The following is a 27,031-nucleotide window of genomic DNA, read 5'->3' on the forward strand; positions in this document are numbered from 1 at the left end:
ACAAACACTAGCTGGCTCTATTAAGAGGTTAACTCAGGGCACAAAGAACCAACAGAGCAGAACATGCCCTCCTGACACTTAAACAGTGCTTTTATGAGGGAGGCAATAAAAAAGACTCTCTCTCAGCGTGACTCTGCTGATCTCAGCGTAAGGCCCGTATTGATCGAATAAGATCTACTGAGGGAGAGTGGGTACATTGGGAGGAAGTTAAACGCCAGGCTTTTCACACCTTTTACCAACAGCTATATGCCAGGGAGGAAGCCCCTAATCAGTAATTGATGAATACCTAAAGACCTGCGAATGGGAACCTCTTCTTCCTCAGCACGGTGCTGAGCTAGATGCCCCCATCTCATGTGATGAGACCACGAAGGCCTTGCAGGCACTACCATTGGGGAAAACTCCCGGACCGAATGGTGGCATGGTGGACAGATGTATAGTTATGCCATGTTGATTACTTTCTTTTCTTGATGTGCTCCTTTTTTTTCCTCCAATATTTAGCGTTGTGATGATTGCTGACAATTTTCAACCGGTGGCTTATTTGTATGACATGTGACTCAAATACTATATGTTTATATTTCCACTGTTGCATGAAGATTGAAGTTTAGCCCATAATGCGAGATATCAATCCCTATCTGTAACACGCTGTTAACACTGTTGAAATACCTAATGAAGAAAATAAGTGTGGCTTTAGGAACATACGCCATGGTATCCATCTCATTACTAAACTAAACATTACTAAACCACAGAGTTTAGCCAATAGAGCCTGACGAAAAGTGCCTTTACAGTGACAAATGTATACCTGTCAACCTCTTGACTTATAAATGTGGGTCATGAAAAGTATTTAAGTGGGTGAAAAGAAAATAGTTCACACCTGGTGTAGTGTGGTGATTTATTTCAAGGCCACAAACCCTATATGGTGGTGTTACAATGACTGTATGATGTTGTCAGTGATGCCATCAATGATGACATTTGAGATGCCATCCGTGGTGTCGTCAATTATGTAATTTAACATGTCTTGACTAATGTAATAAATTAGGTCATAAGTAGTGCATGACGGGGGTGTAAGTTATCGTTAGCTCAGTAAACTAAAACTGGTGATTTTCAGTGTATTTTGTGTTTTAAAACAATAGTTTTCATATTATTACAATGCCTATCTATAATGTCACTTTGATATGTTTTTTTCAGTTAATTTATAGTTTTGTCTTAAATGTAACCTAAAACGATAGTACCTTACCTAACTATAACGTCACTTTAACCTTTTTTTTCAATTAATTCAGAGGTTTTCCAAATCACCCAGAAGTCAATAAACACATCAAGGCTATTGTAAATACACTAGCCATATTCAGACTGCTCTACTAAGATGGTTTGTTACAACTTTCTTACTTAACATCCACCTGCAAGTATACTGCCTAAACTATTCCTAGCATGTGTGCATCAGGCAAAAATGTTTAAAGATTCAGACACAAATTTCAATGGCAATTATATGAATACTAACAACCCTAAATACGTTCCTGAAAGAACAAGAATATGCAACATGTGGCGAACTGTTGTAATGCAAGGTGCATTGTTCACAATGTATTGTGTTCATACCTATACCAAACTGTTTCTCTTTTATGAGCTAAGAAAAGTAGTAAGACTTGGAGGTTCATACCTACTAGTAGGCCATTGCTTCTATATTATATGAGGTTATATACTCATAATTTTTACATTTCTCAAAAGAACAAATATTGTACTGTTATATCATGTCCATATGTGTCCTCACAATTTGCTGAGGTCATTTCAGGAGTCTACAAATCATTTGAGTGTATGGGAGAGAAGTAATTTGGACTTTACCTACAGTAGGCAAATTTATGACACAGAGGGCCTCATTTACAAGAATCTGATACATCAGATTTATTTTGCTGCTCTACGACCCCCCTAATGATGCAGTGGATGCACTGTATTTAAAATAAAGAGCTCCATGGCGCACGTTTTCATAGATGCATCAGAAATTCTGACGCATCTGTGGTGCTAAACTCACCCATTGCTGGACCAGGAATGCCAAGGGGCCCCCATTGACAAAAGCCATGTGTCAGTTTTATGTCTGCTCTGAGCATGTGGTAAAATTCTGACGCAGTGAAGTCGCAGAATGATGTAGAGAAATTTTGTAAATTTCACTGCTTCAATCCTGCGTGGCTTTTCCTGTGGAAACACCTACTTTTCATACATTATTAGGAGTGTGCGGGGAGCTTCACTCCACTGGCAGAGCTAACAGAGTTTTCAGAACTTCGAACTCTGTTTGAAGTGTGAAGTAGTCCAAAAAACCCAGCTAGTCCAGCAGCGGTGCGGAGCTCACCTGGTGCGTGCTGCAACCCAGTAGGGGCTGCGCAGCACAAGCACAGACAGTCTGCGCTTGCGCTGTGCAGCCCATAACTGGGCTACGGCACGCACCAGAGCATTGGAGGGAGGTAGCCCCTGGAGAGGACTTTTCGTTGCCGTCGGAAGACAAGGAGAAGAGAACCCCAGGGAAGACCGAGATAGGGCCTCATCTCTTTCTTTGTTGTGTCGTTGTTTGTGCACACTGGTGAACAAAAAAGGACTGAAACTGCAGCCTTCGCTGCCTACTGCCCTGAATTCCGGCTAGGACCGTAGGCAGTGAAAGCTGCTGTATGAGGCCTCTTGAGCACCGGCCTGCCCATTGGTGCACAACAGTCTGGGAGCTATTGCTGCCTATGGCCCTGGCCTGAATTCAGGCCAGGGCCGTGGGAAGTAAAAGAAAGCTGCTGTTTGAGGTCTTTGTTCACCGGTCTGCCCCGTGTGCTGTGCATATGGGGCAGGCCTGTGCACTACAGGCCTGGCAGCTTTCCCTGCCTGTGGCCCTGGCCTAAATTCTGGCCAGGGCCACAGGCAGTGAAAGAAAGCTGCAGTTTGAGGCCTCTTGTGTACTGGCCTGTCCCATGTGCACTGCACACAGGACAGGTCAGTGCAGAAGAGGGTGGAAACGGTAGCTTTCACTACCTACAGCCATCCTGAATGTGCCCATCTCAAAAGCGGTAAGCAGGGTCGGGCCTTGCTGACCAGTCCTGACCCTGCTTAGCCCTTCCGAGATGGGTGCATTCAGGAGGACTCCACGGGCCACGGAACTCTGGCTTGGTGGAATTCCACAGAGTTTTTTTTCAACTCCACGGAATTCTGCAAAGCTGGACTCCGTTTACTCAGCCCAGGGCTATACATTATACCTGGCACTGGAATAATGTGATGCAAGGCTTTACAAAGTGACGCATTGCGCCCAATGCGTCAGTTTGTAAATGTGGAGCAGTGTAAAGTACGGCTTGCCTCACAGCTGCATTAAAAAAAATGATGCAAAGGTGGCGCAAAGGCTTTGTAAATGAGGCCTAGAGTGAGGCTAAGCTCAGGCATTCTTTGTTGAAGTAGACATGATTTATGGAAAGGTTGGAGGTTATACCTTGTATCTTCGGAGTTTCTACTTATCCAGGGAAATAAAGTTAACCTTACATTACCTAAGAAACTATATAGTTGTTTTGATTAACGTGTTGAAATGTGTGATTGAAATGTAAAAAAAGCATGAGGGATACAAAGCATTTGTTGCAATCCTATATCATGATTCCTCATACTTTGGATTAAACATTCTGTTTATGAGTGTCTTTGTGTTCCATACTCACTTGTTTCCAGTTTAGGAAGCTTGTACTGCCACACGAAAAGCCCCGTCATGGTCATGGACAGCAAGAAGAAGAAGGCGAATCCCAGGTAACTCCATTTGATGACAGGCATGGATGCCCTGCGGAGACCCCTCCTCCTGGGAGTTGACTACAAATAAACAAATGAGGAGCATGTGTCAAGGTATACCATATAGTGTGCGCCGTCCTCAAATTTCATTGCAAAAAACAATGAAGATTGCATTACACTCTGGAAAAATAGTTTTTTAAACACACATAGTAGATCTCAGTTCATTCTGGTAATGATTGTAATTTTGTTCGTAAAATGCATTATTTAAAGAAAGAATAGACCTCATAAAGAAATGGTCATATGAATGTATCTAAAAAATATATCAAGATATCAAAGAAATAATAATAATAATAATTATTATTATAATAATAATAATAATAGCTATTATTTCTTGATATTATTACAAATTAGGGAGCTATTATTATTATTATTGTTATCCTGTTTCATATCTCAGTAAGTTTCAGATACATTTGAATTAGCTTTTTTTGGGATTTTCATCCATTCTTTTGGATGTATCACAAATATAATAATAATAATAATAATAATAATAATAATAATAAGAAGAAGAAGAAGAAGAAGAAGAAGAAGAAGATTAGTTATATTATTATTATTGGTGTCATAATATTGATTTAGGTAAATACAGTTCGAAGGGTCCCAGCACTATCACAACTGTAACAATTTGTGCCTTTCCTCCCTCGTGCTCTGGGATACTAGTACTGCAGACTCCTAACTACCCCTTTTTAGTACTTGACTCTCATGATAGCAAGGTAGAACTGTCTAGTTCTTATACAGGGGAGTTGACATGGGCTAGAGGCTTAGCGAGTTATTTATGAGGGACTTGAACTGCCAGAGTGTCAGAAAAAGTGACCTCTCAACCACGCCTCTGTTGTCACGCAAAGCCACTTTGCGTGGCTTTGCATGGCCTCATAGGTATAGAGTGGGACAAAGCCGCGCAAGTCACTGTGTTGCCTTACTCTGCACCCAGGAGGTATTCCATGGGCACTGCAGTGGGTTTTCCTATGCAACACTCATGGGTTTTGACGCTGTCCCAGATTTACATAATCACGTAAACATGAGGAAGCGTCAAAACCTTATGCCTCCACAGGGGAGGCGTAACAAGGAGAAATATTATTATTTTGCTTTGTTTTTCCTCTTTTCATGTGTGCAGCATCCTGAAGCACACAGAGAAGAAGGAAAACACCTCTTGGGATCATTTTTCTGTGGGAAAAACAATCCTGCATGCAATGCAGACACCCTCGCACCATGGTGCAAGGGATGCCTGTGTTTGGGCTAGACAGCCAATTTTGCACCCGCGCAGGGTGAAAGGACAGGAATGCACTGTATTACATAACTAGGATGCATTCCTGCACTTTCACTTTGGTATAAGATAGTGCAGCAAGAAGACTTGCAGCACTGCCCTATACCAATTCTCCATAAATAGGCCCTTTAGAATTCAGCAATACAACAAATAATAAATCACTGTTCAGTTGGTGCTTTTTCTTTTGTAGCAGAAAAATACTTTTTTTAATGCAAAACTAAATACTGTGTAAAAAGTAACAAATATATACAGACTGACAAATGAAAATACCTATTCGGGCACCTACTAGCCGCTGACAGTAACAGAGGGTGCACACCAACGAAATGTGACATAGGTCAAGTAATCCCATAGATTTACCTTGCACCCCTTACAATGGTGCTGCCTCTAACAGTCTGTGCACCAGCAAACCCAAACCAGTAAAAACACAAGTACCCACCCAATGTGCCTAAAGCAGACATGGAGGCGCAGCAATAATGCAGGAGACATGCTGGCTTTGTTAAGGTGCCACAATATTACACAATTGCAGAACATAAACTTTCAATGTCAATTACACATTTCAACATCATAAAATATTCAGTGTTGCTAGAAAATATGCAAAAAAAATTGAATTTAGCTTTTGTACCAAGAATACTCATTGACCTTGAAATAACACAAAATACCATTAAAACATTGTACTAATTCATGAACATGGTTACCTACCAACCTTAGAGAACCGAACAACAAAGTGCCATGACCTAGAGCCTTTAAACAAAAGTCGTAGCTCTTGAAGTTTTTGTCTTCGATGAAACTTTTCCCACGTTCACTCTTGCTGGACCCTTAGAGACTCATGGCCTCATTTACTACCTTTTGGTGCAGGACAGCACAACAAGGATTCTTGCTGCGCTTCCCTGAGCCAGTGCACAAATTGGTGCCAAGCAACAACACAGGCATCCTTGCACCATTGTGCAAGAGTGTCTGCACAGTTGGTACGATTGTTTTTGTGCAGATAGGGACACCTTTCTGCACAAAAACAGTCAGTGGATGTGTTTTCCTCTGTGTGTGCTGTAGAATGCAGCACACACGTGGAAAGAGGAAAAAACGAGGGCAAATAAAGTTATTTCTCCTCATTACGCCTCCCATGGGCGGCGCACAGGTTTGACGCATTCCCAGGTTTACAGATCCTTGTAAATCTGGGAGTGTGTTAAAGACCATTGTTGTTGCAAGGGGAAAGCCATTGCAATGCCCATGCAATGTCTCCTTGATGTAGGGTGGCTTTGCGTTGCCTCATAGATTTGATTGAGAGGCCTGTGCCAGTGATGCGTCATAAAAAGTAACCATCCAGTGGCTCAGGCCCCTTGTAAATGAGGTCTTCAATATGTTGTCATCCTGTTGAGGCACATGATGCATGGCTCCTACGGGGAGACTACCATTGCTCCTGGGTGGCCTCCTGACATATGAAAACCACCTCTGCAATGCTATTCCCCTTGATGGGCGCCATGGTCCAATATATACATTTGTAGAAGCCCACACTGGTTTATTTTGTGAGCCTTCAAACCTCTTTGATTTGGCCACAATTACTCAGCTCTCATTTTTTTAATCTTGTTTTTCCAGACACCCACTAGCACATCTCTGTTTGGAAGTAGGTTCCCTCCCCCATGCAGCACACTTGTGGCATTGATGCTGGGGTCCCAACAGCAATTGTGGCCCCAAACAGCTAACCACCTATCCAGCACACTTCACTGCCATGCTTGTGGGGAAGCTGACTTGCTGCATCTTATCCCATTTCTCACTCAGCTCCTGCATGGTCCTGGTTTGAAGAGTGGGAGTGAGGTGGGAGACAACACGGTTTGAACTATATGAGTGCCCCTGTAAACAGGGCCATCAAAACAAGCCTGAGTGAGCTCCCGGACTATGGTCTTTGCTATGGCGACCTCCACCTCTAATGGGTGAAATAAAACCAATGCAGTGCTAGTTTGTGACCTCGGGTCTCCTCAAGACACTGGCCGACCCCAAACTAAAATAAGGAAATAATGGTTGTACGTGTTCTGCTCTCTTCCTAATGAATCCCTCAGGAAACTGTCCCTCTCTTAGGGATACAATGAGGTAAAGCTCTATGTAGCTAAAGGGACTTCGGTGTGGCAGCCTTGAGACCTGCTGGGTTCACCTATGCAACATCAGCTATGCCAAATGATGGTTATTACATGGTCTTCTGGGCTCTAACTGTTGGCATACTTTTCATGCTGGAATTCGCTAAAGCACTTTGTGTGGCTTTGAATGGCCTCATAGATATGGAATAAGGCAAGGCTGTGCAAATCACTGCATTGCTTTACTCTGCGTTGTTGCATGGGCTTTGCAGTGGGTTTTCCCATGGAACACCCATGGATTTTGATGCATCCCCAGATTTGCAAGAGTCTGTGGACCAGGGGATGCACCAAAATTGGACGTATACCCAGGGAAGTTGAAACGAGGAGAAATATCTTAATTTCTCCTCAATGTTTCTGCAGCACACACAGAAAGAGTAAAAAGCCTCCTTGGATTGTTTTTGTGCAGGAAGGTGCCCCTTTCGGCACAAAAACAATCCTGCCAAAAATGTGGACACCGGCAAGGATGCCAGCATTGGCGCTAGGCAGCCAAAATGGAGCCAGTATAGTTGAAAGGAACAGGAATGTGCTGTATCACATAGATATGGCGCATTCATGCCTTTTCCTATTGACACAGGGCAGTGCAGCAAGATGACTTGCTGCGGTGCCCAGCTTCAAATTCTCATAAATTTGGATCTCAGTGTTTAAGTGAAAGACTGATGCAAGACATTTCTTGTCTGGCTCTGTGACAGAGACCTCAATCAGGGTCCCGGGAAGGTGATGTAATCAGTAGAGTAGAGCAGACGATGCCACCTCACACACACAGCTCTGCTCTTACATTCTGATTTCCGATTTCCCAGGCATCAGTGAGCCCATGCTCATACTCACTTGCCCTCTAATGGGCACCGGTGTGCAGGGAAATAATTGTTCCCACAGGATATTAGCATTTGCTTGGTACATGCAGCAGTAGCCATGTGGTTGTCAGTGAGCATTGCATCCCAACATGCACCATGCATCTCTACCTCTATCAAAAGTTGTTTCTACTCTTTAGCCTCAGCTATCCGCTTGCCCTGGTGTGGTTGTTTCACCGACTGGTCTTCGCACTACCCTGCGTTCTCATCTGGAACCATCTGGTATGGTATTTTTGTGAGTCATGCACCACTCCTGAAAACATCAAAATACCTCAATCATTGGTCCGCAGTGATGAAAGTGGGCTGTTGCACCTTACGAAGTGTTCAACCTTGTGTGAGGAGGCACCTTGGGCTCACTGAAGTGATGTAGCAAACATGGAGTGGGCCAAATTCAAGCATAGAAGATTAACCCAGGCTCATCCCATCCATAGATTATTAGAATTAAAAAAGCAGCTGTATTTGAGGTTCAATGGACCTGTCACACTCCTAAGTCCTGGTACCACTGCACCTGCTGCACTATTGGTAACTAGGGCCCAGGGTAAACGGGGTGAGGGGTTGAAAGAAGGGCAATAGGGTTGATGTTTTGTACAACAAATCAAAATGATATCTAGGCGCTTGAAAGTTAATACTTTAGCACCATCAGCTAGCACCAAATGCCATCTGTGTATCATAATATTATAATTACATTATTTCTCCTAGCTCAGTATTCTGGGAAGCAGTGCCTCCCTTGTTGCAGTGACACACCTACAACATTTACTATTTTTGGTACAATGTAGTACTTGTGACGTGTATGTAATAATGTATGCTTTTAAACAGGCATATGTCTTTTCTGATCATGAAACAGCTTCAAAAGTAATGCTCCTGCTGCGTGGGTAATAAATAGTTCAGGAGTGAATGTCCCGTCTGCAGTATTACAAGTTCGTTATAGCCTATGACACACACACAGTGGATTGGATACCCATCTCATTTCGACTGAGCTTGCTCTCTGCTTAACTCTAAATAAGGCCCTTTGCTTACTCTAGGACTTTGTTTTTAGATTTGTCAACAGAGAAATGTAATATTAATGTTTCATCTCTCTCTTTTTCTAATTGATGCACAGAAATTAAAGTCTTACTGAAACTAGTCTGGTATTGTCGCATTTTACAAGCCAGTGGATTACTGCCAAATCTTTAAAATCAAACCCAAGGATGAACTGGCATCCAAAGCAGTGGTCTATTAGGTGCCTTCCGCGTAGTCTGAGCTGAGGGAGTTTTCTATTGCCTACAGTTGCCTAAGAGCCTCGCTGAAAAGTACCTAAATGTAAAGAACTGCAATAGTCCAGCCTGGTGCATACTACCGGGTGAATGATTGCGGCCAATTGACCTTGGGAACACAAAGCGCTGGTCCTGAGAAATAGCTTCAAATAATATGAGGAATTACCAACAATAGCATTGACCTGAAATTTCATAGAAAATGCAGAAGTACACCCCAACTTTCTTTGAGCTGAAATGTATGGGGTGCAATATGGTCTATGCTGCTAACTTGTGATCTCAGGCAAAGAGATTAATCCCTCTTAATACATCATTCATACTCTGGGGGCAGGTACATAAGGGACATTGAATGATTGAAGTTCCCATTCAGACAAAGCCCACTGTGCACAGGTGAAGTTGGGTTCAGAGTGTGACTGGAGGCCGTTAGATGTACCATGTTCCCACTGGAGATAGCTGAAGATCAGTCCTGCAGACCTGGGGTTAGTGGTTTAGATACAGAGCATGGCTGAAGACCGTGCTGGATTTTTGGGTAGGGACAATGGCATGAGTGGAGTGGCTAAAAGCCATGCCTGCCCCTTTCCCCCCAGAATCTACTGTGCATGGCTGTAGGTCATGCTCTAGAGGCTGTGGCCAAAGTTGATGCCCTGAACACAGGTCTACTATGTATGCATGAAGGCTGTTTCAGTTACGATTTTTGAATTTGAGTAATAGGAGCAGGTAAGACACAAAAACAATCACTTATTACACATGCCAATGAAGATAACATAATTCGCTGCACAGCAAGCTGTGTGCCTAGAACCATCATGGCATATTTGCTTGCTCAGTTGGGCTTGAGTGGAGGAGAAATGAGTGCAGAACATGCCCAACAATAGCTGAAGATCAGGTCCATGCCCATTGTGCACTGGCAGCAGTCAGACCAGGAAACTCTAAGCTAAATGAAGCTTAGAACGTCATACGAGTAGTAGTACCTAGCTGTAAAAGGAACTACTTTGTGTGTGGATGTGCTACTTGTGACCGAACAGCATGGCAAAACTCATAGTGAATTAAGCCAATGGCTGACATAGCCTGAACCCACTGCTGCATGATGCAGGCTAAAGTCGTTGGAAGAAAAATGGGAATGACACAAAAACAGACTAATGAATAAAGTCTGGCTGAAAACCCATAGACATATAACTTTAGTAAAACCACAAGGTCTAAGACCTAAAAGAAGCCAATAGGTGCAGCATTGCCTGACACCCTAGTTCCTTTGTTTGTTAATTCTTTTTTTAATGTTTTTGTAAATCCTTATTACAAATAGATCGAGAGGCTTGGAATGATAGATAAATAGAAGGCTTGTGAGCTAGATAGATATTGCATAGATAGATAGATAGATAGATAGATAGATAGATAGATAGATAGATAGATAGATAGATAGATAGATAGATTATACAGCACAGCTCCAATTAGTAATATCATAGTTAAATGACTATACAAGCATGCCATGCAAGAGCACTACAAGCAAACTAGAAAGAAATTCTAGGTGGACATACAGACTAAATTGGTTCATACCTCTATTGTTAACCTCTATTAAAATACATACCCTCAAAACATACAGGAGTTCAGCTATAAATGCACTTTATTGCGTGCACACTAAAAAGAGGATACCTTAAAAAAGATCAGTTTCAAATAGACACAATCTGGTAGGCTGTGAAAAAGAACCAATCGGATAAACAAAGGTTACTCCATAGCAATCTAAAACAGCATTAGCAAGGAACAGGTAGAACTGAAATGTACCATGTGCTCAAGAACAGCAGGCAGAAAGTACTCTGCTATCACACCAGGCTCTAAAACCAGAGGCAACACTAAAATAATAATAAAATATTAAACAAAACCTGGCACTGAAGGTAACTACTTTTTGAAAGAGCAAAATGCAGTCACTCAAAGTGAAATTAGCCAGTAGCTAAAATAGTCTGACCCACTGCCCTTTGCTGTATGCTGTAGTGGGTGGAAGCAGGCTGTGAATGAAAAAACAATAGACCAGTAGATGAGGAACGCTGGTAGGTATACTATACATATATTTTTTATATTATTATACATATAATTGTTGTCAAATCGAAATGTCTTGGCTAATGCCAGACCTAAAAACATATTCTTAAAAACTCCAGTTTGATGGGACATTCTTTTACAATTCAAAACTCAAATACCATTGCAACTCACCTATTATGATGATCTAAGCCAACAGCCTCCAAGGCACTGCTCATGACCTCACATTAGTCGCTAACATCACAAATTATATAACGTATATCAACTTTTACTTCATAAATTACATGACCAATGTGACAATTAATGTTCTTTTCCACATCTGTTTGCCCCCACTAAAAATACAGACCTATCTCTTTGTATGTCATGTTCAAGGACAGCTGTAGGTTGATATTGAAACAATTCACCTCAAACTAATGACTATAAGATTATGTAGTGATAGTGTGTATCATTTTAGCTGACTTACGTTTTCTGAAAATACATTTAAAATACCTGTAATATTTAAAGAACAGATAATGCTCCATTAACAACGAACATTCTGGATATTGCACTGTCAGTTCTTCTGGAAAATGCACATGAGTGCTTCAAACTCACTAGTCTTCCTGATATTTGGAAACAATAAAAAAGGTGCAGCCTTGAGACTGCCAACCTCTGCTGATCTTGTCATTGCTTTTCACAAAGGACACGTCCAAATTTGAAAAAAGGCCTTCCCACATGGGGAGTCTTGTGTGTCCCTCTGCCTTACCAAGGTGCAGGGTATTTTGTTTTTGCTACCTCCTTCTCCGCCATTACAAAGGGGAGGGGAGTTAATGCACCTGCTGCCTTGACCAATGATAGGGGTTGAGACGTTTTATCCAGTGACCCCTACCTGGCTGGCCCAAGTACTGGAGATTAGTTGCACCCTGCTGTCTTGTTGAATGTCAGGTGAAATCATCCCCTCCCCGCCATTGCAGCCAGAGAAAAGTAAAGTGCGTAGGTAGGACTTGCGCAAAAGTAGAGAAAGTGTTGCCCCCCTCACACGCCCACTGTAAGAAATCACATTATTAGTTGAGGGAGATCAGAAGCCTTCTCAAGCAACAACCAGAATTCTTGTCAGGGTGAACCACAAAAGTCACTAAATTAACCTGTGCTTAACCCTCAGGTAGCTTGCCACAAAATCATCAAGGCTTACCCTACAGGCAATGTTAGAAAGCATTTATATAGCAGACAAACAGTAACAAAGTGAAAACACAACATAAAATAATACCAAACCAATTTAGATAGAGTCACTTTTATTAAATAAATCGACACCAAGTTAAAGCCAATCAATAGTACCTGGGTTATGAAGTTTTAAAGTTTTTATTGCAAAATAGCTCCTCAAATTTCAAAGCTCCAACCATTGGTATCTTGTCAGGCAAGGTCATGGCAAGTCAACAGTTAAGGCTGACCTCAATGGAGCTCTGATCAAGTACACGAGGTGGATTGGGCCTGGCGCCAGCTTACCTTTGAACTTCGAAGTTGTTCCTAAAAGTTCAGTGGGGCATGGCAGCGGACAGTGTCTGACAGGAAGGTGGTGTTGGACAGAGTCACAGTGAAGATTTTATCTTCAGACTTTGTTACTTTTTCGAAAGTCGAAAATATTGAACAGAATTTGCTGCTCTGGAGAAGAACATTGTATGAGCTACTGTGAAGTCAGGCTGACCAGCGATGTGCCTTGGGTTGACCAGCTGGCAGGTAGTTTCTAGTCTTTTTTTTAGTTCTCAGGGCACTTTTTGGTGAACAATATTCTAAATTAAGGGTTTGGTAGGAACAGCACCTCTAACACCACTTCCAGTGGTACAGGATCTGGAGTTCAGAATGTGGGGGCTGGGACTCATTCCTGCTGATTCCTGATGTAGGGTTCAAGGTCTCTTGAGCTTGTTATATCCCTGAAGGCCAGCGAACTACCCCTTGAGGTCACTTCTGTTGTGCCTGGGATCAAGTAGGTAGTCTGTTTTCATTCAAGCAGCAAGGCAGGCCTTCAAGCAGCAGGGCAATTCTTTGGTAGAAGCAGGGCAGTCCTCATGGAGTCGAGGTAGTCCGACTGAAGGCTTCACAGGTTCTGGAGTTTACTGAAGAGTGTTTCTGATGGTCCAATAGTTATACCCAATGCCAGGCCTTGAAGTGTTGGGACATCCTGGGCTACCCCCACATCTAGTTCTGAGAAGTTCTTCCCTTCCCATGCCAAGGCTCCAAGAAGTCTGGGTTAAATAAAGGCTGGTGTCAGGAGTGTTGAAGGCTAGCAGTTTGAAGTGTAAGTAGGTCAGGGGCATCTCTGCTTCATGCCATTCAGGCAGAATGGCTCATCCTGCCTACAGCCAGTCCCCTTTGTCTCAATGTCTGGCAGGAATACAGTCAGTCAGTTATTTCTTTATTCGGTCAATAATGACCATAAAAGCACACATAAAAACATTCACATAGCACATAAAAGAAGAACAGTTGTTACAATACTGACCATTCATAGTATGATATATGATATATTCAAAGACAGTTTCAACAAGCACATAATGATGTCAGAATGCATTATGGTGGGGCTCTGTAGGAAAGTACCATCTTGCCTGGCATGTTACCCCCATTTTTCACTGTATATATGTTGTTTTAGTTGTATGTGTCACTGGGACCCTGCTAGTCAGGGCCCCAGTGCTCATAAGTGTGCCTGAATGTGTTACCTGTGTTATGACTAACTGTCTCACTGAGGCTCTGCTAATCAGAACCTCAGTGGTTATGCTCTCTCATTTCTTTCAAATTGTCACTAACAGGCTAGTGACCAATTTTACCAATTTACATTGGCTTACTGGAACACCCTTATAATTCCCTAGTATATGGTACTGAGGTACCCAGGGTATTGGGGTTCCAGGAGATCCCTATGGGCTGCAGCATTTCTTTTGCCACCCATAGGGAGCTCTGACAATTCTTACACAGGCCTGCCACTGCAGCCTGAGTGAAATAACGTCCACGTTATTTCACAGCCATTTTACACTACACTTAAGTAACTTATAAGTCACCTATATGTCTAACCTTTACCTGGTAAAGGTTGGGTGCTAAGTTACTTAGTGTGAGGGCACCCTGGCACTAGCCAAGGTGCCCCCACATTGTTCAGGGCCAATTCCCCGGACTTTGTGAGTGCGGGGACACCATTACGCGCGTGCACTACATATAGGTCACTACCTATATGTAGCTTCACAATGGTAACTCCGAATATGGCCATGTAATATGTCTATGATGATGGAATTGCCCCCTCTATACCATCCTGGCATAGTTGGCACAATCCCATGATCCCAGTGGTCTGTAGCACAGATCCTGGTACTGCCAAAGTGCCTTTCCCGGGGTTTCACTGCAGCTGCTGCTGCTGCCAACCCCTCAGACAGGCATCTGCCCTCCTGGGGTCCAGCCAGGCCTGGCCCAGGATGGCAGAACAAAGGACTTCCTCTGAGAGAGGGTGTTACACCCTCTCCCTTTGGAAAATGGTGTGAAGGCAGGGGAGGAGTAGCCTCCCCCAGCCTCTGGAAATGCTTTCATGGGCACATTTGGTGCCCATTTCTGCATAAGCCAGTCTACACCGGTTCAGGGACCCCTTAGCCCTGCTCTGGCGCGAAACTGGACAAAGGAAAGGGGAGTGACCACTCCCCTGACCTGTACCTCCCCTGGGAGGTGCCCAGAGCTCCTCCAGTGTGCTCCAGACCTCTGCCATCTTGGAAACAGAGGTGCTGCTGGCACACTGGACTGCTCTGAGTGGCCAGTGCCATCAGGTGACGTCAGAGACTCCTCCTGATAGGCTCCTTCAGGTGTTGCTAGCCTATCCTCTCTCCTAGGTAGCCAAACCCTCTTTTCTGGCTATTTAGGGTCTCTGTCTCTTGGGATTCCTTAGATAACGAATGCAAGAGCTCATCCGAGTTCCTCTGCATCTCTCTCTTCACCTTCTGCCAAGGAATCGACTGCTGACCGCGCTGGAAGCCTGCAAAACTGCAACATAGTAGCAAAGACGACTACTGCAACTCTGTAACGCTGATCCTGCCGCCTTCTCGACTGTTTTCCTGGTGGTGCATGCTGTGGGGGTAGTCTGCCTCCTCTCTGCACTAGAAGCTCCGAAGAAATCTCCCGTGGGTCGACGGAATCGTCCCCCTGCAACCGCAGGCACCAAAGAACTGCATCACTGGTACCTTGGGTCTCCTCTCAGCACGACGAGCGAGGTCCCTTGAATCCAGCAACTCTGTCCAAGTGACTCCCACAGTCCAGTGACTCTTCAGTCCAAGTTAGGTGGAGGTAAGTCCTTGCCTCCCAACGCCAGACTGCATTGTTGGAAACCGCGACTTTTGCAGCTACTCCGGCCTCCGTGCTTTCCGGCGGAAATCCTTTGTGCACAGTCCAGCCTGGGTCCACGGCACTCTAACCTGCATTGCACGACCTCCTAAGTTGTTCTCCGGCGACGTGGGACTCCTTTGTGCGACTTCGGGTGAGCACCGTTTCACACATCCTCGTAGTGCCTGTTTCTGGCACTTCTCCGGGTGCTGTCTGCTGCTGAGAGGGCTCCTTGTCTTGCTCGATGCCCCCTCTGTCCCCTGACGCAATTGGCGACATCCTGGTCCCAATCTGGGCCACAGCAGCATCCAAAAACCCTTTCCGCATGATTTGCAGCTAGCAAGGCTTGTTGGCGGTCTTTCGGTGGGAAAACACTTCTGCACGACTCTCCACGGCGTGAGGGATCCATCCTCCAAAGGGGAAATCTTTAGCCCTTGTCGTTCTTGCAGAAACCTACGCTTCTACTGTCCAGTAGCAGCATCTTTGCACCCACAGCTGGCATTTCCTGGGCATCTGCCCATCTCCGACTTGCTTGTGACTTTTGGACTTGGTCCCCTTGTTCCACAGGTACCCTCGACTGGAAATCCATCGTTGTTGCATTGTTGGTTTGTGTCTTTCCTGCAGAATTCCCCTATCACGACTTCTATGTCCTTTGGGGAACTTTAGTGCACTTTGCACTCACTTTTCAGGGTCTTGGGGTGGGCTATTTTTCTAACCCTTACTATTTTCTAATAGTCCCAGCGACCCTTTACAAGGTAACATAGGTTTGGGGTCCATTCGTGGTTCGCATTCCACTTTTGGAGTATATGGTTTGTGTTCCCCCTATCCCTATGTGTCTCCATTGCATCCTATTGTAACTATACATTGTTTGCACTGTTTTCTAATACTATTACTGCATATTTTGGTATTGTGTACATATATCTTGTGTATATTTGCTATCCTCATACTGAGGGTACTCACTGAGATACTTTTGGCATATTGTCATAAAAATAAAGTACCTTTATTTTTAGTATATCTGTGTATTGTGTTTTCTTATGATATTGTGCATATGACACTAAGTGGTACTGTAGGAGCTTCATCGTCTCCTAGTTCAGCCTAAGCTGCTCTGCTAAGCTACCATTATCTATCAGCCTATGCTGCTAGACACCCTATACACTAATAAGGGATAACTGGGCCTGGTGCAAGGTGCAAGTACCCCTAGGTACTCACTACAAGCCAGTCCAGCCTCCTACAGGCTCCCTAAACAGGTTTCAGTCAACAAAAACCTCAAGTAGGGTCCACTATATTAATGGAAAAGAACGTTTGGGCCCCCTTGTCATAAGAAAATTGTGCTATTACAAACCTTTAAAAAACCATAAAGAGGATAATTTAAGAACTAAGTATTAAGTCTTACAGATAAAATTAAAAAAGGTGGGGTCCCACACATTAAATCAATAAATTGGACAAGGTCAATTGTAAAAGATAAGGTCATAAAAGAATACAATGCATGTACTATATTAAAGGAGCAAGGCATAAGAGTTCCAGTTTGTATACTAAAAAATAAAGCTCAGTGGTGGTCAAAGGGAAGATATCATGATTTTAACCATTAGAGGAGGCATACCTCTTTCTGATCTTTAGCGTAAAACAGATATAACTGATAACGGAGTACCAAACTGCTTGAGATTCTTGATGCTGTATTTCACGGGACGTAAGATTGGGTGTAAGATTAGGCGTAAGAAACGTAACGACAGAATGCTATAAATGTGCAGAAAAAGCATAAAGTACATTCTGGATTGTTGGGAAATTGAATTACAAGGACAACAAGGGAATAAGGTAAACCAGGTGCCCGTTATTGGAAAGACAACCAAAAAGTGCACCATGCTTAGTCTTAAACATGCAAGATAAAATCTATACTCCAGATTAATTACCCACATTAAGTATGGTTCTGGCCCTTCGGAGATCAAGATCCACACATAGCGAAGGATGGAATCCATTTCTATGGATCTTGCTATTCTGGCATCGTTGCAGAGTTTGAAAAACATGGACCTTACCTCCTCTGCGGTGTAAGAGCCAATACTGCAAGGAGAGTTGAAGAGATTAATTTTGCTAAGGTCATGGAAGGCTTTCTTAACATAAGTAAGCTATGGGATTGATGGCATATTATCTAAGGTAAGGCAATCTTCTAGTACCAAATGGGAAAAACAGGTCTCAGGTGAGGGCCACAATTTAAGCCACAAGAGGAAGGGGGTGATTTTCACTTGGTCCTCAAGATAGGGCAGGCCGAGTTCTGAGTGTGAGATATAATTTGCAGTGGTTTTAGGGATAGCCAGTAGCATACACAATACCTTTTTTCATGGAACTGCAGATTACCAGGGTTGGCATAACCCCATACACCTGAACTGTACCCATCTATCTGGAGTTACTATTGTTCGAGATCACCATGAGAATGGGGAATGTAGGAGCAGCTGAGGGATTTTGTTGGGAGGCGTAACTCACAAATACAGAGAGGCATATACTCTTGTACAGCAGAATCACATCTCTAATTGGCTTCTGGCCTAGTTCTTTTGTGAAGCCAAAGATCGCTTCGCATGCGACTGTAAACTTCTGGGCCCTCTCTGTAAGTAACGTGTCCCATTTGATGTTGGCGTCAAAAAATTTACAGATAATTAAAATGTGATACTTTAGCAATTAATGTACCCCCAATAGAATATTTTGCTCGATTGAGTGTTTTTTGAGCCACATGTCATGATAAAGGATCCTGGTGGATAACGTTTAAGTTAAGGTTTCCTATGAAATCATTAAAAGAATCTATCAGTGCATGTAAACCGTTAGTCAATAAGAACTGCTTCGTCTGGGCAAACGAGAATGGGAACTGGACAGGACCCTATTTTTAAGGACATCCTTGCCACTCCTACCTAGCACCGAGTCATGAGCATTAATATAAAATAAAAATAGGAAGGAGGTTAGAATGCATCCCTGCCTTATCCCTCAACTTGCCTGTATTGCTTGAGTACAGTCATCATTTTGGGCACACTTTAAGGTTGTATCCCATTGCAGACATTTAAGGAGATCTTACAGGGGGGGCTCAATTCCTGCCGATTCCATCAATACCCAGAGCTTCCTCCTGTCAACTAGATGAAAAGCACAGGAGAGGTCCATGAAGGCCACATGTAAAGCACCTCTCCTGGCCTTGACATATTTCCCTCTTAGCAAAGAATGGTTAAGAGCTTGTTTGACTGTGCCAAGCCCTGGCCAAAATCCATATTGCACCTTAGAAGAAGAAGAGTTAGCTTCAGCCCAGTCTTCCAGCTTGCTTAAGACTACATGCCCTAAAATTTTAACAGAGGAATCTCATAATGAAATAGGATGTAAGAGGCCGGGGAATTTCTGTACCCTTTTTTTTTAAATCGGCACAGCTATTGATTCCATCCATGATTTAATTGGTCCTCCTCTTAAACCAGCACGGAGTACATTTGTTATTAAGGGTGACCAGACGGAGAGATTTTGCCTAACGAATACATTGAAAAAGTAGAGCACCCAATCGTTTGCCAGAATATGGAATTCCAAAATGGAGTTTGGATGATCAATAAAAAAGGGTTGGTTTACAATTTCCCACAATGCTCTACTGTCTTTCTCCCGAGGCTTTAGTTCTAATTTTTTCCCTTCTTTTCTCTAAGACCATTTAATACTTATTCATGGCTTTCCTGATAGCGGTGATGTTGAAAGGTATAGAAATTAGTGGCTTCTTTTTAAAATTTGTAAGGGTGACAGAGCAATGGGAATTAAACCATTTATGTGCTAGGGGATCCTTCAGTATCTTTCTCTGGTCAACATGCGAGAGACCGTATTATAGACTTTCACAAAACTGTTAAAAACTATATCTGGCTCAGCTTAGGTGGACAAACAGCAAATTATATCCTCATACCTACCGATTATTATATCATTAACAAAACGTTCTTGACTATGCTGCAGCTGTGGAGGCGGGGACTGTCCAGGCTCCAGACACCCGCCATGGCCTCCCCGCTGCTGCCGCTGCTGCTCACCGCCCTGGGGGCCTCCGGGGCGGAGGAGGGCGACTGGGTGAAGTTGCCCAACAAGTGCGAAGTCTGCAAGTATGTGGCCGTGGAGCTGAAATCTGTCTTTGATGAGACCGGGAAGACAAAGGAAGTCATCGACACAAAATATGGCTTCATGGATGGCAAGAGCAGTGGCATCAAGTACACCAAATCAGATATTCGTCTGATTGAGGTGACTGAGAACATCTGCAAATGCCTGCTGGTGTACAACTTGCATAAGGAGCGAACAGGGTGCAACAGATTCGCAAAGGGATTGTCAGAAGCCTTTGAAACCCTCCATAAGCTGGTGCACAAGGGGGTGAAGGTGGTGATGGACATCCCGTACGAGCTATGGAATGAGACGTCTGCAGAGGTGGCTGATCTTAAGAAGCAGTGCGATGTCATGGTGGAGGAAGTACGAAGACGTGATTGAAGACTGGTACAAAAACCACCAGGAGAAGGATCTCGCCTAGTTTCTATGCGCAAATCATGTGCTAAAAGAGAAAGATCAAGAGTGTCTGGACGACAAATGGAGCGGAAGGAAAGGAGACACAGCTGCGGTGGGAGAATAGAAGAAGAAAAAGAAAAAGAAAAGTGAGAAGCAAGAGAAAGATGTGGAGCAAACGGAGAAGAGTAAGCGGAGGAAAGCGGTGACCAGCCTTGACGAAGATGTGTCTGCGACCTCCGATGAGGAGAAGGAAGCGGTTCAAGAGAAGGTGCCGCTACCCCACAGCCCCAGCGATGATCTCTGAGTTGTCAGCCCCAGAGCTCACTGGATAGCTGTTCACTGGACCCTCACAGAGACCACTCTGCCTGGTTTCTGGCACCACCTCGGGGGTCCAGCAGAGCTGGCAGAGGGCTCTCCTGCACGCTGCATTCTTGGGAAAAGCTGAAATGCCCAAGTGCTAAGCGAAGTGAGCCTGGCCCTGCTGTCTGCTTTGTGCAGTGCGCTATTCATGCCTACGTCGCAAGCCTTTCACGTTTCTTTATTTGACTCTAAAGCAAACTGTTAAAACCATGCAGGTCAGCTGTTCTTGAAATAAGGTAACTTCGCCACCCAGAGCTTTGTACTGGTGCATGAAGGTGTCTTGGGACCACAGTATCCTCCTCTGAGCTCGCAAAGCCTTTCTGAGCTCTTTCCTGATCAAGCTTGCAGGTATGTGTGATGTGGGGTGCTGTAGCGTACACTGAATGGGGCTCCCCTGAACCTTTCCTCTCTCCTTGGCGTCCCATCTCTACATGTCGACAAAAGATTATTTGCTTAAGTTCCTGGAACATCCTTTTGATGTTTTATGTTACGCTCTTCTTGCCCTGTCTGAGGTGAAGTACCTTAGTGAGCATTAGGAGTATGGACATGTTTTTCTATCAACACTCCCTGGACCCTGCAGTATTCTTCCATTTTCTCATGCTAAGCAGCGTTTCTTGACCTGTTCCTGCTCCTTTGAATCCCCCTGCCTCCCAGTCTACAGAGCTTAACTTAAACTCGCTGTCACTCTCTGCTCTTTGTACCTTTTCAAAATGTGAAATCGCTAAGATGGATTTTTAAGATGATTGCATACTGCAAAAATGTATAATAATAAACCTCTATGCTGTCCCACTTCAACGCCCTTACTCAGAGAATATTGTAGCAGGGGGTTTATTCCCGGGACTGGCTTTTGTTTGCCGGAGGAAAGAGAAACTGATGGTAACGGGGTTATGGTTGCTGAATATGGGGGAGCAAGTTTCATACCTAACTGCTGTAGCTACAAGGCCTGATTAAAGTAAGATGAAATCTATGATACTACCTCTGACCCACCGAACCAGTGTAGGTGGATTGAGGGTGCCTTAACCTTCCAAGTCTATACTAAAGTGCAAATTATATGTCACATCTATCCCGCTTAAGGCTTCCCCTTTTGGTGTATGTGTAAAGTGGGATATATTTTCTCCTTGCCAGTCCATAATCCCACAGAAGTGTTACCCACTAAGAGGACATCTGACAATCTTTAAATCTCCTTTCCCGTGCAGCAGGATGCTGGTAAGCACTATATTGCACGATGACAGTTGCAGCCCTGCCTCCTCCTAGCAAGCTTTGGTCTCCTTGCAGCACCTCATTGATGCTTCCTGGGAGTCATAGTCCCCAGCAGCGTTTCTGGCATCTCTGGTGTCCTAGAAATTCATATATTTAGAAGGATGCGGTCCCCCGTGAAAAGACTCTCCCAGTGCTCCACACTCGAGCAAAGGCTAATGAGGGGGACCTTTACAGCTACTGGATGCGCTGAAAACCTGCAGTAAAAAGCACCATCAGGTTATATTAATGAACAGCCATGAATACACAAACCCCAGCAGCAGAGCTATTCACAGTTATGTGACCCAGGACACTAGCAGCAGGCTCCAATTAATTAGGGCAAAAAAAATCAACTTTCTAAAAAGTGTTATTTTCAGAACTGTGACTTAAAATTTGACATTTTAAATTAGGATTTAAAATTACAATTCATTTCAGTCCAAACATGACATTTATACCTGCTCCGAGTCAAACATTAACACTTATTAAAATGTAAAAAGATGACCCAATTCTATCAAATGGGAGAAATAGGCCTTAAAGGCGTGAAAAAAAGATGTAGGTTTTTTTTATCACCAGGACATGTAAAACCTAACACTACATGCCCCACCTTTTTAAGTGAAATAGACCCAGTCTATGGGCCTTTAGGACCTACAGTAAGATTTACATATGGAAGGTTTAGGCCTGGCAAAACATTTTTTTGCCACATCGAAATGGCAGCTTAAAACCACACTACAGGCTGCAGTGGCAGACCTGAAACAAGTTTAAAAGTCTTACTTTAGTGCGCGTCACAATGAGAGATGCAGGCTCACTAACAGCTTGTAATTCCTAGGCCCCGAATACCATATAGTTTAATAAATTAGGGACATATAAGTAAAATAAATGTGCCAATTAGGTTTAGGACAGTCTTACAATGTTTTAGGAAGGAAGTACTTTAGCACTGGTTAGCAGTGATAATGTGCACAGAGTCCTACACCATAAAAAATAAATTCAGACAAAACAGGAGGGGCAAAGGCAAAATGCGTAAGGGTAGCTCTGCAGACAAGGCCAAATCCAACACCCACCTTTGCCCATTATAATATTAATTGTAATGCAAATGAATTTATTAAGTGAACAGTTGCCCAGAAAATAGGATCCTGGTGATGGAATTGGTAACTAAAGCTCTGAGAAGATACTCGAAAAAGCAGATTCCGGAAAGCTGAAGGAAAATATTGAGTCTAGATGAATTCTCTATCAGATGGTGATTCAGAGAAAGACCGTTCGAGGCTCCAGCCGCCAGGAAAGAGAAGGGTCATTCACAAGAATAATTGGACAAATCTTAAAACAGCAAGCAGATGACTGATGGATGACTGTATGGATTGAGTGGTAGCATAATGAATTAACATGAGTGGAAAAATTAGGGCCAGAACAATGGAAAGCATGGTGGACCAGCCAAAGGGCTTTGAATTGTATTCAACAGGAGATCATAAACACATGTAAAAACACAATGTAAGGAGATACATAATGGCAGCAAGGGAGCTGAAAGAGGAATGGATTGCTTACTTCTGTGTGCAAGAAAGTCTGACAAATTGAAGATGTACGTAGACTCAAGTAGAGGAAGTTACAGTAGTCCAAGTGGGAAAGAATAATTGCTTAGACCACAGTTCTTTGGGCTGACAGGAGTAGAAAAGTTTTGTGAAGCACACCAATATGGTGAAAACAAGAAGAGGAGACAACTGATCTGGGAAGATAGAAAGAGTTATCAAGAATTGAAACCTAAATTCCTAACCAAAGCGGGTGTATAGGAGGAAGGAGCCAGGTCTGCAGGCTATCATTTGGTAGACCAAATAGTTTGGTCTGTGCTCTCAATCAGAATCTCCATTTTATCAGTGTTAAATTTGAGTGAATTAAATTGCACCCATCAGACCACTTCATAGAGGGAGGCATTAAAAGTTGCACATAAGGCTGTCACTTGTGAATCAAGGCGAATCAGGGTCTGAGTAGATGCGGGATAGGCCATTAAGGTAAGATAGACTGATCATATAAAAGTGGCCAGAGGAAAAAACATATACATTGAACAGTGTAGGACTGGGGGAGGAGGAATATTGTTGGAGAGAGTACCACCCACCATGCCCATGTGTGTGGGGTGGGAGGGAGGAGGTTCTTGCAGCTCCCCTGCCGTGGCCAAAGGCTGGAAATCTTGCCTCTTTCCACCAATCATTACTTATTGCCAACTAAAGATTTTGTTGGAAAGTTCATTAAAAAAAAGAAAAAAACATTATTTCTCTTCTAAATAAAGAACCATAACTTCCCATACATAGGGATATAGTTACATACCCCTAGCACCGGTGGCACTGTGCACTGCGCCATGTTTACAAAGTGGCACTAAGCCACTTTTTTGTGGCTTAATGCCGCCTTGTAAAGATGGGGCCCTCTGACACCGTTTTCTGTGGCGGGGGGGGGACGTGCAGTGGGTGTTGCTGTTCCACTGCAACACCAATTGCTTTTGACGCTGCCCCAGATTTACAAAGAATCGTACATCTGAGGCAAGGCCAAAAACTAATGCCACCCCAGGGGTAGCATTAGCATGGCATAACTAGATGAAATACTTTTATTTCTCCTCGTTTTTTTTTTTTTTCTATTTGTGCTGCATTCTGCAGCACACATAGAAAGAGCAAAAGGCCATTAATGATGGTTTATGTGCAAGAAAGTGTCCCTCCTGCACTTAATCAATCATTGAATAATGATGATTTGCTACTTTTATGTGTGCTGAATTCTGCAGAACACAAAGAAGTGCCAAATCGCCATTGTAGATTGTTTATGTGCAAGAAGGGACACCTTCCTGCACATTAACAATCATTCCCTTCAACACAGACACCCTTGCACTATGGTGCAACTATGCCTGCCTTGCCACTGGCAGCTAACTTTAGCACCAGCGCTTGGGGAAACACAAGGGTGCACCTTACTTCTTTAACCGCTTGGGTGCCTTGGACGAGATGATCTCGTCCAAGGCTACAGTTCCCCTGTGCCTTGGACGAGATCATCTCGTCCTAGGCACAGGGGAACTTGGGGGCGCGCTAGCGCGTCCCCCGTGCACCCCCCCTCCCCCCCCAGGCGGGGATGGAAGGGGAAGACCTCAGCCCCCCCCCACCCCAGCCCCCCCCCACGGCAATCCGATGACATCAGCGCGCGCACAGCGCGCTGACGTCATCTAGTGTTGCCGGGCGCGCTGGAAGCCATTTGCTTCCAGCGCGTCTACCGAGGAGGACGCAAAAAGTAAGTCCTATTCGTTTTTGGGGGTCGGGGGTGGTGGAAACAGACACGGGGGGAAAGGAAAGGGTTTTTCCTTTCCCCCGGTGCCTGTTTTCATTAGATTCCTGCTCCACGCAGGAATCTCCACTAGCCACCAGGGATTTACTGTGTTCAATATTTTGGGGGCGACCCCTTGGGCATTTTGTATTTTGTATTTCGCCCCCCCCTGGGGGCAGATCCGCCGATTTTTCGGCGGATCTGCCCCCAGGGGGGGGCGAAAACCACTAGACACCAGGGAAAATTTATTATATTGATTATTTTGGGGGCGACCCCTTGGGCAAGGGTCGCCCTCCCCCGGGGGCATTATTTTATTGTATTTCGCCCCCCCCCTGGGGGCAGATCTGCTGATTTTTCGGCGGATCTGCCCCCAGGGGGGGGGGCGAAAACCACTAGACACCAGGGATATAGTATTTTATGTTTATTTTGGGGACGACCCCCTTGGGCAAGGGTCGCCCCACCCCGGGGGCAATTTTTTTTGTATTTCGCCCCCCCCTGGGGCAGATCCGCCAAATTTTCGGCGGATCTGCCCCCGGGGGGGGGCGAAAACCACTAGACACCAGGGATTTTATATTTTGTGTATATTTTGGGGGCGACCCCTTGGGCCAGGGTGGCCCCCCCGGGGAATTTTTATTTGTATTTAGCCCCCCTCCCCGGGGGGCAGATCCGCTGATTTTTTGGCAGATCTGCCCCCGAGGGGGGTTGAAAACCACTAGACACCAGGGATTTATTTTTATTGTAAAGTTTTTTTTGGGGGGCGACCCTTTGGGCAAGGGGCGTCCCACTGGGGGACAAATTTTTTAGCATTTGCCCCCCCCCTCTTCCCCCCTGGGGGCAGATTGCCAATTTTTGGGCTGATCTGCCGCCGGGGGGGGCGGGGGGCAAAATCCACTAGACACCAGGGATTTTGTTTTTGTTGTTTATTTTGGGGGCAACCCCTTGGGCAAGGGTCTCTCCCCTGGGGAGTTTTTTTTTTCTGTTTCGGCCCCCCCGATGGCAGACCAGTCATTTTTTGGACGATCTGGCCCCGGGGGGGTGGAAAGCAATTTACTCCAAAGGAGTATTGTTGACATGCATGAATGACATGTTTGTAGGTGGTGTACTAAATGCAGTATTGTGTGTTTGACATTGTCCTTAGATTTGAGCACAGTGATGTTTGTGTTGTCATATGTCTAATTTGCTTTTTAGTTTTTTCTTTTTAGTGGGATATCATTGGTGATTGCTGTGTCTGTGCAGAGTAGTTGCTTGGTGAGTAGCTATTTCAGGCAACTGAGTGGTATAGTTTTTTGTAGTACATAACTCTTTGTGATAAAGCTACACTTTGGTTATTACTTATTTTAGTGCTAGTTGTTGTTGGCAATCCATTTGTTGTTAGGATCATGGCTAGCCGCAAAGTGACCGCTCAGCAGGTTGTTTGCATGCTCTTTGAGTCGTCTTCAGACCATGATTACGACACTGACTCTGCATCTGACGCAGAGGAGGAAGCAGGAGATTCTGGAAGTGAGTTTTCTGTCCAAGAGTATTCTTCTGATGAGGAAGCTACTCTCAGTGCAGATGAAGGGCCTGAGTTAGAGGAGGACATTGATGTGCCAAGAGTGCAGCAGCCTGGGGCTGAAGGGTTTCCCATTAGAAGACCTGACACCTGGATTGCCCCAAACATGGAGCAGCCACAGTTACCTGCATTTACTAGTCTCCCAGGGTGTAGAGTTAATACGGAAAACTTTCTGCCTGTCCATTTCTTTCACTTGTTTATGGACGATGTATTTTTGGAAGAGATTGTGGAGCAGACAAATGTGTATGCAGAGCAATATTTGCGGGACAACGCTGCCAGACTTAAGCCTCAGTCTAGAGCTACTCATTGGGTTCCCACATATCTGGAAGAGATGAAAAGGTTTTTAGGTTTGTCTTTTTTGATGGGGTTGATTAGGAAGCCATCACTGGCTTCTTATTGGTCTACTAGTCCCTTGATGGCAACTGCTATATTTCCTGCAACTATGACACGTAATCGGTATTTGCTTCTTCTTCGTATGCTGCATTTTGTAGACAATGCTTTAGCCTTGCCACGAGATC

General features: G+C 44.2%; 1 protein-coding gene and 1 pseudogene across 4 annotated transcripts in view; one reads left to right on the forward strand and one right to left on the reverse strand.

The window, feature by feature from the left end:
* The window catches only part of LACTBL1 (lactamase beta like 1), a 694,216-nt gene that overhangs the window by 276,112 nt on the left and 391,073 nt on the right, over nucleotides 1-27,031 (reverse strand). For all 4 annotated transcript variants that reach the window (XM_069240319.1, XM_069240318.1, XM_069240321.1 and 1 more), the window contains one exon: nucleotides 3,663-3,807. In XM_069240319.1, the coding sequence (XP_069096420.1) occupies nucleotides 3,663-3,807 (145 nt within the window). The remainder of the gene's footprint in view (nucleotides 1-3,662; nucleotides 3,808-27,031) is intronic.
* LOC138302102 (protein canopy homolog 3 pseudogene) lies at nucleotides 19,574-20,387 on the forward strand (annotated as a pseudogene).

The sequence above is a fragment of the Pleurodeles waltl genome, chromosome 6, assembly GCF_031143425.1.
Source record: "Pleurodeles waltl isolate 20211129_DDA chromosome 6, aPleWal1.hap1.20221129, whole genome shotgun sequence".
Classification (NCBI taxonomy): domain Eukaryota; kingdom Metazoa; phylum Chordata; class Amphibia; order Caudata; family Salamandridae; genus Pleurodeles; species Pleurodeles waltl.